Here is a 15,283-nt window from a genome sequence, read left to right as displayed (position 1 = left end):
AATAAATAAAAAATAAACTGAGCATGGCGGGGGTGGGGGTGGGGGAGAATTTGTAGCCAGAAGGACCTGTAGAGGTCTAGTCCGAGCCTTTCATTTTACATACGAGGAATCTAAGGCCCAAAGTCACATATGTGGTAAATATAAAATCAGGATTCATAGTTGAATTCTTCTGATACTAAATCCAGTGCTTTTCGCATCACATTATCTTTCTAGTGGCTACACTATGCTTCCAGGAAAAAACGAAACAAAACAAAACCCAAACCACATTTCTTTCTTTCTTTATTAAAAATTTAACCCATAGTTGTAGGTGAGGACAATTCCTTACTTATATGATTTTCCCTACTCTTGATATCTGGATCCATGTGTTTCCAGAAGTTTTTAGGAGTGTGATGGTCAAGTTTGGAGCAATGAAATACAAGACTAAAGTTCCTGAGAGATAGAGTGGTCAGGACAAGGAATTCACGTACCCTGTGCAAAAGTTTGAAGTCCTTAGAAGTAGTGGTCTGATTTTTAGTAGTCTGGGTCTGGGCAGGCAGTAGTGAAACTGTTGGAGTTTCAGGGAAGTGGTGCACTGAATCATCTATGGTGGCTGGCCTAATGTGAATCTTGAGCAGGTGTATCTTTGACTCTGTGCTCTCCCTGGCCAAGTGACCCCTTTGCCACTTCAGGGAAGAAAACAAAAGCCTTCCCTAATCCTCCTTAATTCTCGTACCTTCCCTCCGTTGATAATTTATCTTGTCTATAGTTCATTCATACCTAGTTGTTTGTAATGTTGTCTCCCCCAGTCTTTTACTTTTCTTTGAATCCTTAGTGTTTACCATAGGCCAGAGTACATAGAAGGTACTTAGTAAATGTTTATTGACTGACAGACTGTTACTTTTACTTTGAGATTTTGGCTTAGTAGTTGAAAAACACTGCTCCGATTTCTTTCTTTCTCCAATTTAATGGTGAAAGTGCCTGAGAACTCTCTGGTCTGGTCTGATTGCACCTTAACTGATTTTCAGGACACTAAGCAAAACAGTCATTTCTATCTGACAGTCTCCAAGAAGAAGAGGCATTATAAGCACAACTGACCATATTAACAACAAAAACAATAAAAATCACATGATTATTTCAATAGATGCAGAAAAACTTCTGACAAAATACAACACCCATTCGTATGAAAAACTCTAGGAATGTCAGGAATAAATGGAGCTTTCCTTAAAATGATATGTAGTACCTATCTAAAACCTAGAGCAAGCATTATCTGTGATGGGGATATGCTAGAAACCTTTCCAGTAAGATCAGGAATGAAGCAAGAATGTCCATTATCACCATTACTATTCAATTTTGTACGAGAAATGTCAGCTATTTCAGTAAGACAAGAAAAAGAAAATTGAAGGAATGCACATAGGCAATGGGGAAACAAAACTATCACTTTTTGCAGATAATATGATGAATTATTTAGGGAACCCTAGGGAATCGACTGAAAAAGCTCAATGACATATCATCAGCATTTCTGTATATTACCCACACAAAACACCAGCATTTCTGTATACTACAAACAAAATCTAGCAGGAAGAGCTACAAAGAGAAATTCCATTTAAAATAATCACAGACAGTATGAAATAATTAGAAGTCTATCCACAGAGATGCATACAGGAGCTATATGAAGAAAATTACAAAATACTCTTCACACAAATATAGATCTAAATAATTGGAGAAATATTAATTGCTCATGCATAGACTGAGCCAATGTAATAAAAATGACAATACTACCTAAATTAATGTATTTATTCAGTGCCATAGCAATCAAACTACCAAGGAATTACTTAATAGAACTAGAAAAAAATAATAACAATATTTATTTGGAGGAACAAAAGGTCAAAAATATCAAGAAAATTAATGGAAAAATGGGGAGGAAAGGGAACTAGCAATACCAGATCTCGAACTATACTACAAAGCTATAATCATAAAAATATTGATAACAGAAGAAATAGAGAGTTTGATCAGTGGAACAATGTATAGATGCAATTAACAGAACCTGATGTTTGATAAACCCCAAGATTCTGGCTATTGGTGCAAGAACTCACTATTCGACAAAAACTGTTTGGAAAACTAGAAAGTAACCAGGTAGAAACTAGGTATGGAGCAACATCTCACACTACATATCAAGATAAGCTCAAAATGAGCACGAGATTTAAATACTTATCCTATTCTGCCACATATATTGAATGATAAACAGAAACATCAAAGACTTCTTATTTTCTCTGATTATCCTAGAGAAGATTGAAAACATAACACACTTTCAAGGAAGATTAAAATTCATACTTCCAGTATGACCTTAAATCACAGCACATCTAAAATTTCAATATCCTGGAGACCTTAGAAAATGTGCAAATCAAAATTATGAATGAAGATAACATTAAAATTCTTTGACATCTAATAGCACTGGAGTAAGGGTATCTATAGGAGAGAAGAAGTCAGATAAAAGCCAGGACTAGTGTGAGTCAATTATGTTGGGATGATTTCCAAAAAATGAAAAAACAAAGGGATGAGAAAGAGGGATATACCAGGAAAAAGAAAAAGGAAGAGTCAGAATGGGAAAAGTTCTCTTGCATAAAAGAGCCATGCAAAGAAGAGTTTTTACAATGAAGGGGAAAATGGGGGGATGTGGCAGGCAGTGCCCATATGTGTGTGTGTGTGTGTGTACATATATACACACACACTCAGCTGGATATAAAAATCTATCTTACCCAACAAGGAAATAGGAGAGGAAAGGGGATAATAGAAGTGGGGGAAAATGACAAAAGGGAGGGTGGATTAAGGGAACAGTGGTCAAAAGCAAAACAAACTTTTGAGGATAGCATAAAAAGAGAAAAAGATGAATAAACAGAAGAAAATGGGATGGAGGGAAATAATCATAACTGTGAATGTAAATGGGATGATCTCAATCATAAAAATGAAGCAGATAGCAGGCTGGATTGGAAGCCAAAATCCAACTCTATGCTGTTTATGAGAGACACACTTGAAACAGAAAGACACACACAGAATTAAAATAAAGGGCTGGAGCAGAATCTTTGCTTCAGCTGAAGTAAAAAAGGCAAGAGGTAATCAAGGAAACCATATTATGCTAAAAGGTACCATAGACAATGAAATAATATAAAAATTTTATAGCAAGTTTCTCTGATAAAGCCCTTATTTCTAAAATACGTGCTGAACATAGAACTGGGTCAAAGTTATAAAAACAAGAGCCATTCCCCATTTGAAAAATGGCCAAAGGATATTAATAGGTAGTTTTCAGAAGAAATCAAAGCTCTCTATAGTCATATGAAAAGAAAATGCTCTAAATCACTACTGATTAGAGAAAAGCACATTAAAACAACTTCATACCTCAGAAATGACAAATGCTGGAGAAGATGAGGGAAAAACAGGTACATTAATGAATTGCTGGTGGAATAGTGGACCGGTCCAACTATTCTGGAGAACAATTTGGAACTAAGCCCAAAGGACTATAAAACTGTGCAAACCCCTTGACCAAGCAATACCACTATTATGTCTGTACCCTAAAGAGATCAAATAAAAAGGAAAAGGACCTATATGTGCAAAAATATTTAGAACAGTTCTTTTTGTGGTGGCAAAGAATTGGAAATTGAGGGGATGCTCATCAATTGGGGAATGACTGAAAAAATTGTGGCATATGATTGTGATGGAGTATTATGATGCTATAAAAAATGACAAGTGGGGTAGTTTCAGAAAAACATGGTGAGACCTATATGAACTGATGCAAAGAAAAGTGAGAAGAACCAGATATCATTGTGCCTCCAGAGAGAGAACTGATGAACTCTGAGTACAAATTGAAGCATAACTTTCTCACTTTCTTTATTTTTCTTGCTTTTTAAAAAATACGGCCAATATGGAAATGTTTTGTATGATTTCACATGTATAATTGATATCATATTGCTTGTCTTCTCAATGCGTTTGGGGGGGGGAATTTGAACTCAAAATTTAAAAAGAAAACAATGTTAAAAATAATCAGTTAAAATGTAAAAAAATAAAGGCAGTGCCTCCATATACACATAGCCTAATGAACAGAAGATGGCATTCGGAAAATTAAGAGTGTGTTTCTTTACTTTTTTTTTCACTGCTCTCATCTTCTGGGTTTTCTTCTGGGTTTTGCTCTTCACTTTTTTCTTCTGGGATTTTATCTTCTGAGCTTTTTCCTTCAGTGGGTTCTTCCTCCCCAACTTTTTTCAATGAGGCTTTTTCTTCCAGTTTTGATTCATCAGACTTATTTTCATCATCTTCTTTTAATTCCTTAAACTCTAAAAGTCAGTAATAGGTTTTGTTACAAAGGGTACTTTCATTTTAAAAATGAAAACAAGGCCTCCCAACAATACACACACACACAAAATAACAATGACAAACAAAAAAACCTGAACATGTCACACTGGTACACACACCTTCTACCAAAACAACAAAAACAAAAACAAAAAACCAGTCATGGTGATGCATGTCTATAATTCCAGCTATCAAGGATGCTGAAGCTGGTGGAGCTTTTGAACTCAGGAATCTGAGCTTCAGTACATGAAACCAATCGGGTGTCTGCACTAAGTCCAGAATCAATATGGTTAGTTTCTATGAATGAAGGAGAGAGGTTTCCTATGGAGGAGTGAACTGGCCCATGTTGGAAACAGAGTAGGCCAAAGCTCCTGTGCCAATCAGTGGTGGGATTGAGCCCACAAGATGGGCATTCATAGCCCTGGACTTTCATCCTGGACTAGACAGGGGAAAAAACAGATTTTTTAAAAAAAGCATGAGAAAAACCAATAGCTAAATTCTTTTAGACATTCTAAAACAGAATGATCCAATTGTCAAATATAGGAGGACAGTAAAGTTAAATAAAACTGCGGGCCCACTCCACCTTAGGCCACATTGATCTGAACTTGCTTTTTCTCTAAGCAGAAATGAGAAAAGATTGGTCCAGCTTCATTCCACGGGAGAGAATAAACCCAGACAATCATACTCAGAGAATAAGACAACCATCCAATCAAGCAACCAGATCAAAACTATTTTGTGAAAAGTGGGGAAGAGAATTTTAAATATGAAATGATGTGACCGATAGTATCTGCTCTTTTTAATCCCCAACTCTGCTTCCTGCTCCAGCTCTTTCTGTCCCCCATTCCTTATGAATGTTTGTGTAAAGCATTCGCGTCTAATCTTAGTTTGAAAAAAAAGAAGTAAGGTAGAATAAGTTATTACAGCCTACATTTTATTATCTATATGGGCATTAATAGGGTTGGTCCATAGCATCTTATTAAAATTCCAGGCCACTTTTTCCCAAACACTCTGTGTTATAGGATATTTCCCCATTACAACAACAACAAACAAATAACAAATTTTATTGGCCTAAGAAAAATATTTGTATAAATTAAGTCTGTTGTAAAAATAATTGTGTCATATACCCCGTCAGGAGCCCCATGCCAAGACCGCCCCCTCTCTTTTCACTCCTCTCTTTTGCTATTAGGAGATACCCTGTTTTCTGGAACTAAGGCCCAGTAAGCAAGCTGTGCCCTGAGCTTGGTATAACAACAATCCTTTGCACTCACCCTCTCTAGTTTCCCTCTTCCAATGGAATAAAGAACGTTTTTTGCTTATAAACTACTGTTAGCTCTTTGGTTTTGTTTGTTTCTTAAATTAAATTAATTTTTTCAATTAATAAAAATCTATCTCTCTTCCCAACGGGAAAAAAGAAAAACAAAACCCTTGTAACAACTACGCATAGTCAAGCAAAACAAATTCCTACATTGGCCATATAAAAAAAATGCATATCTCATTTTGCATCCTGCCCATCCCCTCTCTGTCAGAAGAGATGGGTAACATGCTGTGTCATCATTCTTCTAGATTCTAGGTAGTTGGTCAGGAATTGTTTTTATATTCTCCCCTGGCACACGGCCTAGTAATGTTTGCTGAAATGAATTAGTATTGATGTTATCATTTAATAAAAATAAATCTGAAATTAATGATTCTAATACCAAAGAGCTCACCCAGCTATGGCTCACAGATAACTCGAGCAAGTAAAATATAAGAAGTAGAAAATATTTATTTGTTCATTTACTGTTAGAAGTAACCACGAGCCTTCTTCCTCTGTTTTTGTTGTGTTATAACCAGCTTACAACATAGTTATAAGCGTAAATATTTCTTCACTATTCTCTTCAAAGCATAAAGACTCACTAAAGGAGAGGAATCCTAATGTAAAGATCTGATGAAACTGCAGTTAACAAAAAGTTAAGGGACCCTTCCTGAATTTTCTGTTTTTTTGAGAGGGCCAAAGGGTTTTAACCTTATCCCTGTTCAGAGATCACAGTTATTTTCTTTGTCTAGCTTAAAGAAGAAGAGGCCTAAATTTTTCTAGAATTAAATATATATATATATATATTTACCATGTTTTTTAATCATTTTTTCTACTTGCAGCCTATCTATCACAGATTTAATAGCTGCTTCTGTTGCCTCAGCTTTAGCTGTCTCTAGGTATAATCTTTTGGCTTCTTCAACATGTGGTTCCATAAGTTGGTTAAAGTCAAGAACCTGGAGAGAATATTTGAGAAAAGCAGAACAATCAGACAAATTTAGCATTATCTATGTTATCATGTAATATATGTGAGTTTAATTCCAAAAATGTATCAATGCTGATTCTCTTTGGAGTAAGAAATCTTGTCTCCTTATGCAAGTCCTTTTGCAGGACAGCATTTTCCCTGATGAAAGTTATGGAGATAATTACTGTAAAACTGTCCTGAACCAAGTTATGACTAAATGAGATAATACCGGTAAAGTGCCGGAGACTTTATAAACGCTCATTCCTTCTTTCCATTCTTCCTTCCTTCCTGACAGAAAAATTACCAACTGATATGATGAGTTTGCCAGGGTTGCAAGAGGGAGAGAAGATAGGGAACTGGCATAGGATGGTCTATGAGCATGAAAACATTTCCATAGCCAGAGAAGACCAAATTGTTCCACCAGCTGTTACCCTAACTAGGTATGGTATAGTATTTCCAGACTCCATACATTTGCAAAGGCATGGATTACATTCCCTTCTCCCTGCTTTTTTCAATCCTTAGCTTCCTTTAAGGCTCAATTCAGGTACCATCTCTGGGTAATACTGACTGATTTCTCTTATTGTTAGTTTTCTCTCCTGCCTAAAATTATCTTGTATTTATTTAACTGTTTATATGTTGTATACTCCAGCACATGGCAAGTTTCTTGAGGACGGGGACTATTTCTAATTTTTGTCTTTGTATCCCTAGTATTTAATACAGTTTTTAGTATACAGTAGGCACTTAATAAATACTTTAAAAACTGAATTGCTTAACTGAACCAGAGAAAAGCCAGTGATGCTTCATCAGTTACGCTCAACTATGATGAAATGGGGCCCCAACATCAGGGAAAGAATAAAATAATAGGAATTAAGCCCAAATGGTGAGGGGACAGAAGTCCAGGGAGAGATGCAACATCAGGTTGCAGGTCAAAGATGAACTGCAGACTGATGAATGTCTACGTGAAAATATTTTCTTAGTTGTAGCACATCTGGTTTGGTATTTATGGACACTGGTGGACACTGACCAGGCTATACCTACTGAAGCGTACTTTCTCTACAATAATGAGGAAACCAATGGCCCAAATTTGTCATAATGACAAAGATCTTCAGATATAATCTGTCAATTGGTGACTTATTTTAAGTAGAAGAGAACTCATTTGGTACTTAACATTTAACTATCAATCAATTAATCCATAAATAAGCATTTATTAAGCACCTCCTGCACGTCAGGTACTGTATTAGTCACTGGCATACAAAGACAAAAATGAAACAGGCCCTGTCCTTAAGGAGTTTTCATTTTATAAGAGATCACAACATATACATGAATAAGTATATGTGAAATTCAGGGATAGGGAATGGCCTTGGGATTTCAATGACACCGAGAACTCCCAGGTGAGGAAGTTCCCTCTACCAATGAAGGTTAGCACCTTTTCTGTAATTTAACTGAATTAGAGAGTTGCCTAGAACAATAAGAGGTTAAGTGGCTTGCCCAGGATCACACAAGTAGTTTTTATGGGTCAGAACTTGAATTCAAGTCTTCTTAGATTCAAGGCCTATTCTGTACCCCATTTTATTCCATACTACATGGTCAAGGCACTGGGTTAGAAATCTAATAGGGTATATTTATACAAGTTTGAGCCTTGCTTGCAACACAAAATTCATATATTAAGCACCTACTATGTGCCAGGCACTCTGCTCAATGCTTTACAAATATCTCATTTGATATTTTACAATAAGCCCGTGAGGTGAGTGCTATTACTATCCCTATTTTGCAGTTGAGGAAACTGAGGCAGAGGTCACTGAGATTGAAGAAACTGAGGTTTAATGACTTGTCCAGAATCACACAGTAAGTGTCTGAGGCTGGATTTGAACTTGGGTCTTCCTGACTCCAGGCCCAGCTCTCTATTCAGTGGATCATCTAGCTACTACTAATATGTAAATGACAAGGCAAATCTGTTCGAAAAAGGGCTCAGAAAAGGCTTCATGTAGGAGGCGGCTTTTAAGAGGCGGTAAGGAGGGAGTACATTCCAGGTACTGAGGCCAGGCAATGCAAAATTGGAGAGATGGAGTGTTGTGTGTGAGGAAGAGCAAGAAAGTCAATGTCATAGATCACAGAGTGAGGGGAGAAAAATAACATATTATAAGGATAGGTTGTGAAGGGCTTTAAAAGCCAAACTGAGAAGCTTGTATTTGGGTAGGGTCACAATATGGTCAGATGTGTACTTTAGAAAAATCATTTCCACAGCTGGGTATAGGATGGATTGGTGAGAGGCAGCGCTTGAGGCAGGGAGACCAATTACCAGGCTACTTCAATAATCTTAGTTGAGAGGCCTTGGGGGCCTCAACTAGGGTGGTGGCTATATGAGAAGTGAGAAGGTTACAGATTGGAGAGAGGTTATGGAGGTAGGAATGATGAGACTCGGCACCTAACTGGATATATGGGCTATGGCAGAGTGAAGAGTCAAGGGAAATTAAGCACCCAGTTAATTAACCCAAGGTTTTAAACCTGGGAAACTGGAAAGATGATGGTACTCTCAGCAGAAATAAGGAAATTCGAAAGAGAAGTGAATTGGGAGAAATAAGTCAATCAGCAAGTAGTTATCAAATGCCTCCTACGCACCACTTTTTTTTTTTGAGGGGGGGAGTGGGTAAGACTCCACTATCCAAATTAGCAATGTAGAATCTAAAAGTCTAAATATTAAATAAAACTCTATAAATTGTGACCAATTATGTACATATATATACATTTGTATATATGCATATATACATACTTGTCCTCTGTATTTAGCTGCAATTAAATGACAAAGAGTTGTTTTTCCTGAGGATTTTGGTCCATATACAAAAACTTTACATGGTGGAAGTGGCATTGGTGGAAGAAGGTAGGGACGTGGATTCCTCATAAATGTACTGAGTGCCTCTTCAGATGAAAGACAGTACATTTTACCTAGGAAACTTAAAAAAAAAGACATTTCAACAAAGTAAAAACAAGGTTGAAAATGTCATTCAAAAAATGTTGCTAATGTTGCTTACCTGACACTCAAATCTGGCAATCCCATTAAAATGTTCCCTTCTTTTAAAGCAACAGGACAAGCTCTCCCCCATCTGCTTCTGTGCCATCTATATCTAGGTGCGATTAATTTATAAGATGAAAGAGTCCGGAATAATTCATCCTGTTGGTCATAAAATGAAATTTAACTTGTGTACATACATCTTTACTAAACTTTAAATAGTAATATTCTTCTCTACCTCAGCTTTTCATTTGATGGGTTTTTAAAAACTATCATTACTGTTTTTATTTATAAGTTTTAAAAATAGTTTACATTTCATTTATATTTTTCTAAATTATACATTTTTCTAAGATCTTTCTGATAACATCCTGAATATCAACATAGCACAGATTTTTCTATACCTATATGTATTTGATTTTCACAATAATCATAATATCCTGGTTGGAAGATAACTAGGATGTTGAAAGACCTCAGACTTATGCCATCTGAATGGAATGGAACAGGATTCAATCAACCAATCAACATTTAATAAATACCTACTAAGTGCCAAGGCATTGTGCTAAGTGCTGGGGATATAAAAAGTGGCAAAAGAGTGTTTCTGCCCTTAGGGAGATTACAGTCTGATGAGGCAGACAACATGCAAAGCAAGTTATATACAGGATAAATAGGAAACAATTCACAGCGGGAAGGCACAAGAGTTAAGAGGGGCTGGGAAAGGCTTCCTGTAAAAGATGATATTTTAGTTGGGACTTAAAGAGAGATGGGTAAGTCAGAGCAGAGGAGGTAGGGTGTTCTAGGCATGGGGGACAGCCAGAGAAAATGCTCAGAGCTGAGAGATGCAATGTTGTTCAGTCATTTCAGTCATGTCTGACTCTTTGCCACCCTATTTGGGGTTTTCTTGGCAAAAGTACTGGAGTGTTTTGCCATTTCCTTCTCCAGCTCATTTGACAGAGGAGGAAATGGAGGCCAACAGGGTTAACACAGCTAGTAAGTGTCTGAAGCTAGATTTGAACTTGGGAAGAGGAGTCATCCTGGTTCCCAGCACAGCACCCTATCCGCTGTGCCACCTAGCTGCCCCATGAGAAATGGAATCTCTTATTCATGAAACAGCCAGAAAGCCAGTGTCACTGGTTCGAAGAGTATGTGGTGGGGAGTAAGGTATAAGAAGACTAGAGCAGTAGAAGGGGGTTAGGAATTAAGAAAACATTTATTAAATGTGTATTATGTTCCATACACTGGGAATACAAGTAGAAACATTACCAGCTCTCATGCAGTTGACATTCTGACTAGGGGAGACACAGAAGAGGCTTCAGCTTCGTGGTACATGGTACTTAGGGTCCACTAGGCAAAGCAACAGGTCAGGTGTAAGGCCCTAATAACCAGCAGGGCAGATAGTCCCTGACCAGTAACTGTTGGGAAGGAATAGTGCTATGATGAGGCATTAGAGTAGGACTTTTCTCTGCAAAGGCATGCAGCTGAACCCACAGGTCTCTCTTGGATAAGATAGGCATGGCAGATGATCAGTGATCTTGGTTCAGAATTGAATAGAAGGAGAAGATTGGGATAGATTACACTGGGGAAACTGCATAACATTTGCTATGATCTCAAGATGCTTCCTGTCACAAAATCACAACTTCTCATTATTTTCTCAGGGATGTTATATGGCAGTGAAAGAAAATTTCAAGCGATCCAAAAGGTAAATATATAGAGCAGAGGTGTAAACTCACAGGCAGTCTGTCCAAAGTAGATTAAAATATACTGTGAAACATTTAAGAAATGAAATAAAAATACAATAGAGATCATATTAATTTGTGGTTTTCCAAGTCAATATGCTGTTCAGTTTGATACCACTGATGAAGGGGATGCATTGTTGGTATAAATGGACTGTATGAGTGATGACTTTTGTGCTTAAAAAATGGCATAAAATATTTTAAGGCCATCAACAGAATAGGTTGAGGTACAAAAAAGCAGATGGTTGCTTTCAACTAGATACCTTCTCATAGGATCACAGAGCTATGGCTGAAAGAGACCTCAGAGGCTATCTAGTTCAGCCCCCAATTCTATAGACTTGCCCAAAGTCACGCAGGTGGTAGACATTAGAGGTAGGATTTGAATCCAGATACTTCAGAGCTAGAGCTCTTTCTACGTCCTCAAAGAACCAAACCACCACATATGTAAGTTGTACTGGGCTGCTGTTCATGTTGGGCCAATCAACTGAGGAAGCTAACATCTTATGAGAACAGGCAGAAAGACTTTTATAAAGAAAAAGAAAGAGTCCTTCTTTTCCTCCCCCAGAAACTCAGTCCCCAGCGAAGTAATCAGTCATGGCCAATAATTGGTTGGCTATCAAAGCTTGCCATGGGAATTGGTCATGAAAGATTCCAACAAGAATGACTAAAAACTGAGGATCTCATTTCCAGCAAGTATGGAGGGCAAGGCAACTTTTTCAGTGATATGCTCTAGGAAGGAGGAGAAGGGAATACACAACTTATTGAGTGCCTACTATGTGACAGGCACTCTGCTAGGCACTTTATAAATATTAACACATTTGATCCTCACAATAATCCTGGAATGTAGGTGCTTTTATTATCCCCATTTTATAGGCGAAGACGCCCAGGCTATGTGTCTTGCCCAGGGTCACACCACTAGTAAGTGTCTTGGGTCATATCTGAGCTCAGGTCTTCCTGACTCTAGGGCTCGCATTCTATCCACTGTACCAACCAGTTACCTCTCCATTATACAGATTTTCAAGAAAAATTCAATGTTGTGTGAAAAGGGATAGGAAAAGATCTAATGAGGCAGGCAAAAGGAAATGACCTATTTCAGAAGGATGGAGGTAGATGAACATGACAAAGATGAGGAAGGGAAGAAAAGAAGCTGGACTCTATGACAGAAATCAACTGTTTGCCCATCAAGAGATAGTGATGTAGAATCACTCATAAGTGCTGTCAGCAAAGAAATCATCTGGTAAGTATAATGGTTGGTGGTGAAGGGTACTTTCAACAAGAAATCCAATACAGAAATCTGTTTTCTTTCCAAGTAATTTATATGGGATGTGACAGAATCTATGAAGACTTTTGAAGTTTCACAGCCACTAACCCACTTTGGGTGACTATTGTGGGATATAAAATGTTGCTGGAAGGAAATGAGAAAGCATTGCTAAAGATTATGAAATCTTGAATAAGAAATTGATGACCCAATATGGGTAAAGATGGTGTTTTCAACCCTTTTGCTGATTAAAAGCAGGAACTTAGGAAGAAAAGGCAAATTTGGGAAGTGGTCAGCTGGTATCAGAGAATAGAGTTAGAATATCTGAATCACAATTTAAAATATAGGAATGGGGCCAGAAATGGAGAACATTTAACAAGGGTTGGTAAAAGTATAACTGCCTAGAGTTTTACTCTAATTAAAAAAAATGCTTTGAACTGAAAAAGGAGGGGGCATAGAGAAAACTGACTATGCATATTTAACAAAGTGGATACCATAGAGAGTAGCTACAATCAAGAAAAACAGTAGTAGTTTTTCACAAGAAATAAAATCTGAGAATGGAGATTAATAAAACTCATGACCTCAGAAGTCTATATAAAAATTCACAATGTATGAACGATAAGCAAAGTGACTTAAAGATCCCAACTTGTCTAAGGTGGCACAGATGGCCCCATTGGGACTTGAGATGGGATGGGACCCATGATTATAACGTGGTTCTGGAAAAGCATTCCATATTCAAAAAGGACAGAATTGACAAATAGGAGCAGAATAGCTTTATCTGGAAGTTCGGTGAGAGAATAAGTTTAGGATTCCTAAACTCTAAAATTCTACAAGTCAGGTTGGCAAGGGTGGGAAGATCTCAAAAATGATACTTTGAAGAAACAACTACAGTGAGTGGAAAAGGATGAGGGAGTATTTAAAGAATCTGATGTGACTTACTGATCAACTTGGATTTTAAAAAGACATGTACAATGTATAAAAATTGCTTACCTTCTCAATGAAGGGGGAGGGGAGGAAGGAAGAGAATTTGGCACTCAAAATTTTAAAAAATGAATATTAAAAATTGTGTTTTTTACATGTAATTGGGAAAAAATAAAATATTATTCGAATAAATAAAGACATGTACAGAAGATAGAAGCAGGGACAGCTATCTTAAAAAAAACCTGCTAATATCTTTATTTTAATAAGTGCTAGTAATACTCAGCATTATCTTTTAAAGCACTTTGTAAATCTTAAAGCACTACATAAATGCTGGCTATCATCATTATCATCATCACCTCGTTTGTTCCTCACAACAACCTTGTGGGGGAGGTGCTATAATTGTTCTCACTTTACAAACTTTTTCAGTGATGCCTTTTGAGTGTACAGTTTGTCTCCTGTGGCCATGAACAGGCTGTTCTGTCTTTTCAAAAGAAGCTGATGGGTTTAAATCAAAAAGCTGAAGAAGTGTTTGAGACAAGATTTGAACTTGGATCTTCCTAAATCCAAGTACAGCAGTTCATCCACTATGCCATCTGGTGGCCTCTCAATGAATACATTAACAACGAATAAATTTTTATAATTTACTATGTATTCATAAAATTTTAATTTCACACCAACTTTTTTATTCAATGGCATCAAAGTGCATTTTGAATATCTTCCTCTGGGTCATGCTTGTTGATGGTGGGTATCCCCTAGGCCTCTGTCTCTTCTCCCTCCATTCTCTTGTCCCTCAATACTATTTTGCTTGTTGAGGTCACAGAAGAAGTAGATGATTCTCAGATCTATTCATTTAGCTTTCCAGCTCTCCTAACTTCCAGTTATTGGACATAACAAACTGGATGTCTAATAGATACCCCAAAATCAATGTGACCAAAGTGGAACTCATTGTCTTCCCCCCCAAACACTCTCCTTTCCCTAACTTTCCTGTTACTCTTTGAGGCCACCATCATCAGTCACCCAGACTAGAAACCTAGATGTCATCCTCAATATTTCACTCTCACATCTCCCATCCCTCCACTCACATCAAATCTCTTGCCAAGTTCTATCAATTCGACCTTTACAACATCTCTCGAATTCACCCGCTTTGCTCCTCTGACATTACTGCCTCCCTGGTACAGACCCTCCTTACCTCATGCTTGGAGTACTGCAATAGCCTTCTGGTTCATCTCCCAAATCTTTCCTCCCTCCAGTCCAACCTTCATGTAGCTGCCAAAGTGAGCTTCTTAAAGGTCAGGTCTGAACATGTCACCTCCTCTGTTCAATAAACTTTAGGGGTTCCCTTTTATCTCCAGAATCAAATATTAAACCCTCTGTTTGGCTTTTAAAGCCTTTTGTGACTTGGCCCCTTACTATCTTTCCAGTCTTCTTATACATTATTCCCCTCCACAAAAGATCCAGTGATTCTGGTCTTCTCTATGTCCCTCACACAAGATACTCCAGCTCTGAATTCAGTGCATTTTCACTGACTGCCTCCCATTCCTGGAATTCTCTCCCTCTTCATCTCTACCTCCTGGCTATCTTGGCCTCCTTCAAGAATCAGCTAAAATCCTACCTTCTTCAATAAGGCTTTCCCAGTGCTTATGTTTTCCCTCTGAAGTTTTTCCCTCCAGTTTTTCATGTGTCTTTCTTGTATGTTCATGATTATGTGTATGTTGTTTCCCCTACTAGAATATAAGCTCCTTGAGAGCAGGAACTATTTTTGCCTTTGTAGTCCCAGCAATTAGCATAGAAT

The 15,283-nt window shown here is 37.5% G+C and overlaps 1 protein-coding gene across 6 annotated transcripts in view; it reads right to left on the bottom strand.

Annotated features, from left to right (window-relative positions):
• Nucleotides 1-15,283, bottom strand: part of AK9 (adenylate kinase 9) — a 149,085-nt gene that overhangs the window by 89,488 nt on the left and 44,314 nt on the right. For 5 of the 6 annotated variants that reach the window (XM_036769277.1, XM_036769278.1, XM_036769279.1 and 2 more), the window contains 3 exons: nucleotides 9,605-9,744; nucleotides 9,346-9,526; nucleotides 6,423-6,567 (listed from right to left, as the gene is read on the bottom strand). In XM_036769277.1, coding sequence (XP_036625172.1) covers nucleotides 6,423-6,567; nucleotides 9,346-9,526; nucleotides 9,605-9,744 — 466 coding nt within the window. Of the gene's footprint in view, nucleotides 1-4,112; nucleotides 4,305-6,422; nucleotides 6,568-9,345; nucleotides 9,527-9,604; nucleotides 9,745-15,283 lie in introns of all 6 variants that reach the window. The other variant, XM_036769282.1, reaches the window with a different exon arrangement.

This window comes from Trichosurus vulpecula, chromosome 7 (genome assembly GCF_011100635.1).
Source record: "Trichosurus vulpecula isolate mTriVul1 chromosome 7, mTriVul1.pri, whole genome shotgun sequence".
In the NCBI taxonomy this organism is placed as follows: Eukaryota; Metazoa; Chordata; class Mammalia; order Diprotodontia; family Phalangeridae; genus Trichosurus; species Trichosurus vulpecula.
This window is presented reverse-complemented; position numbering and strand designations above follow the sequence as displayed.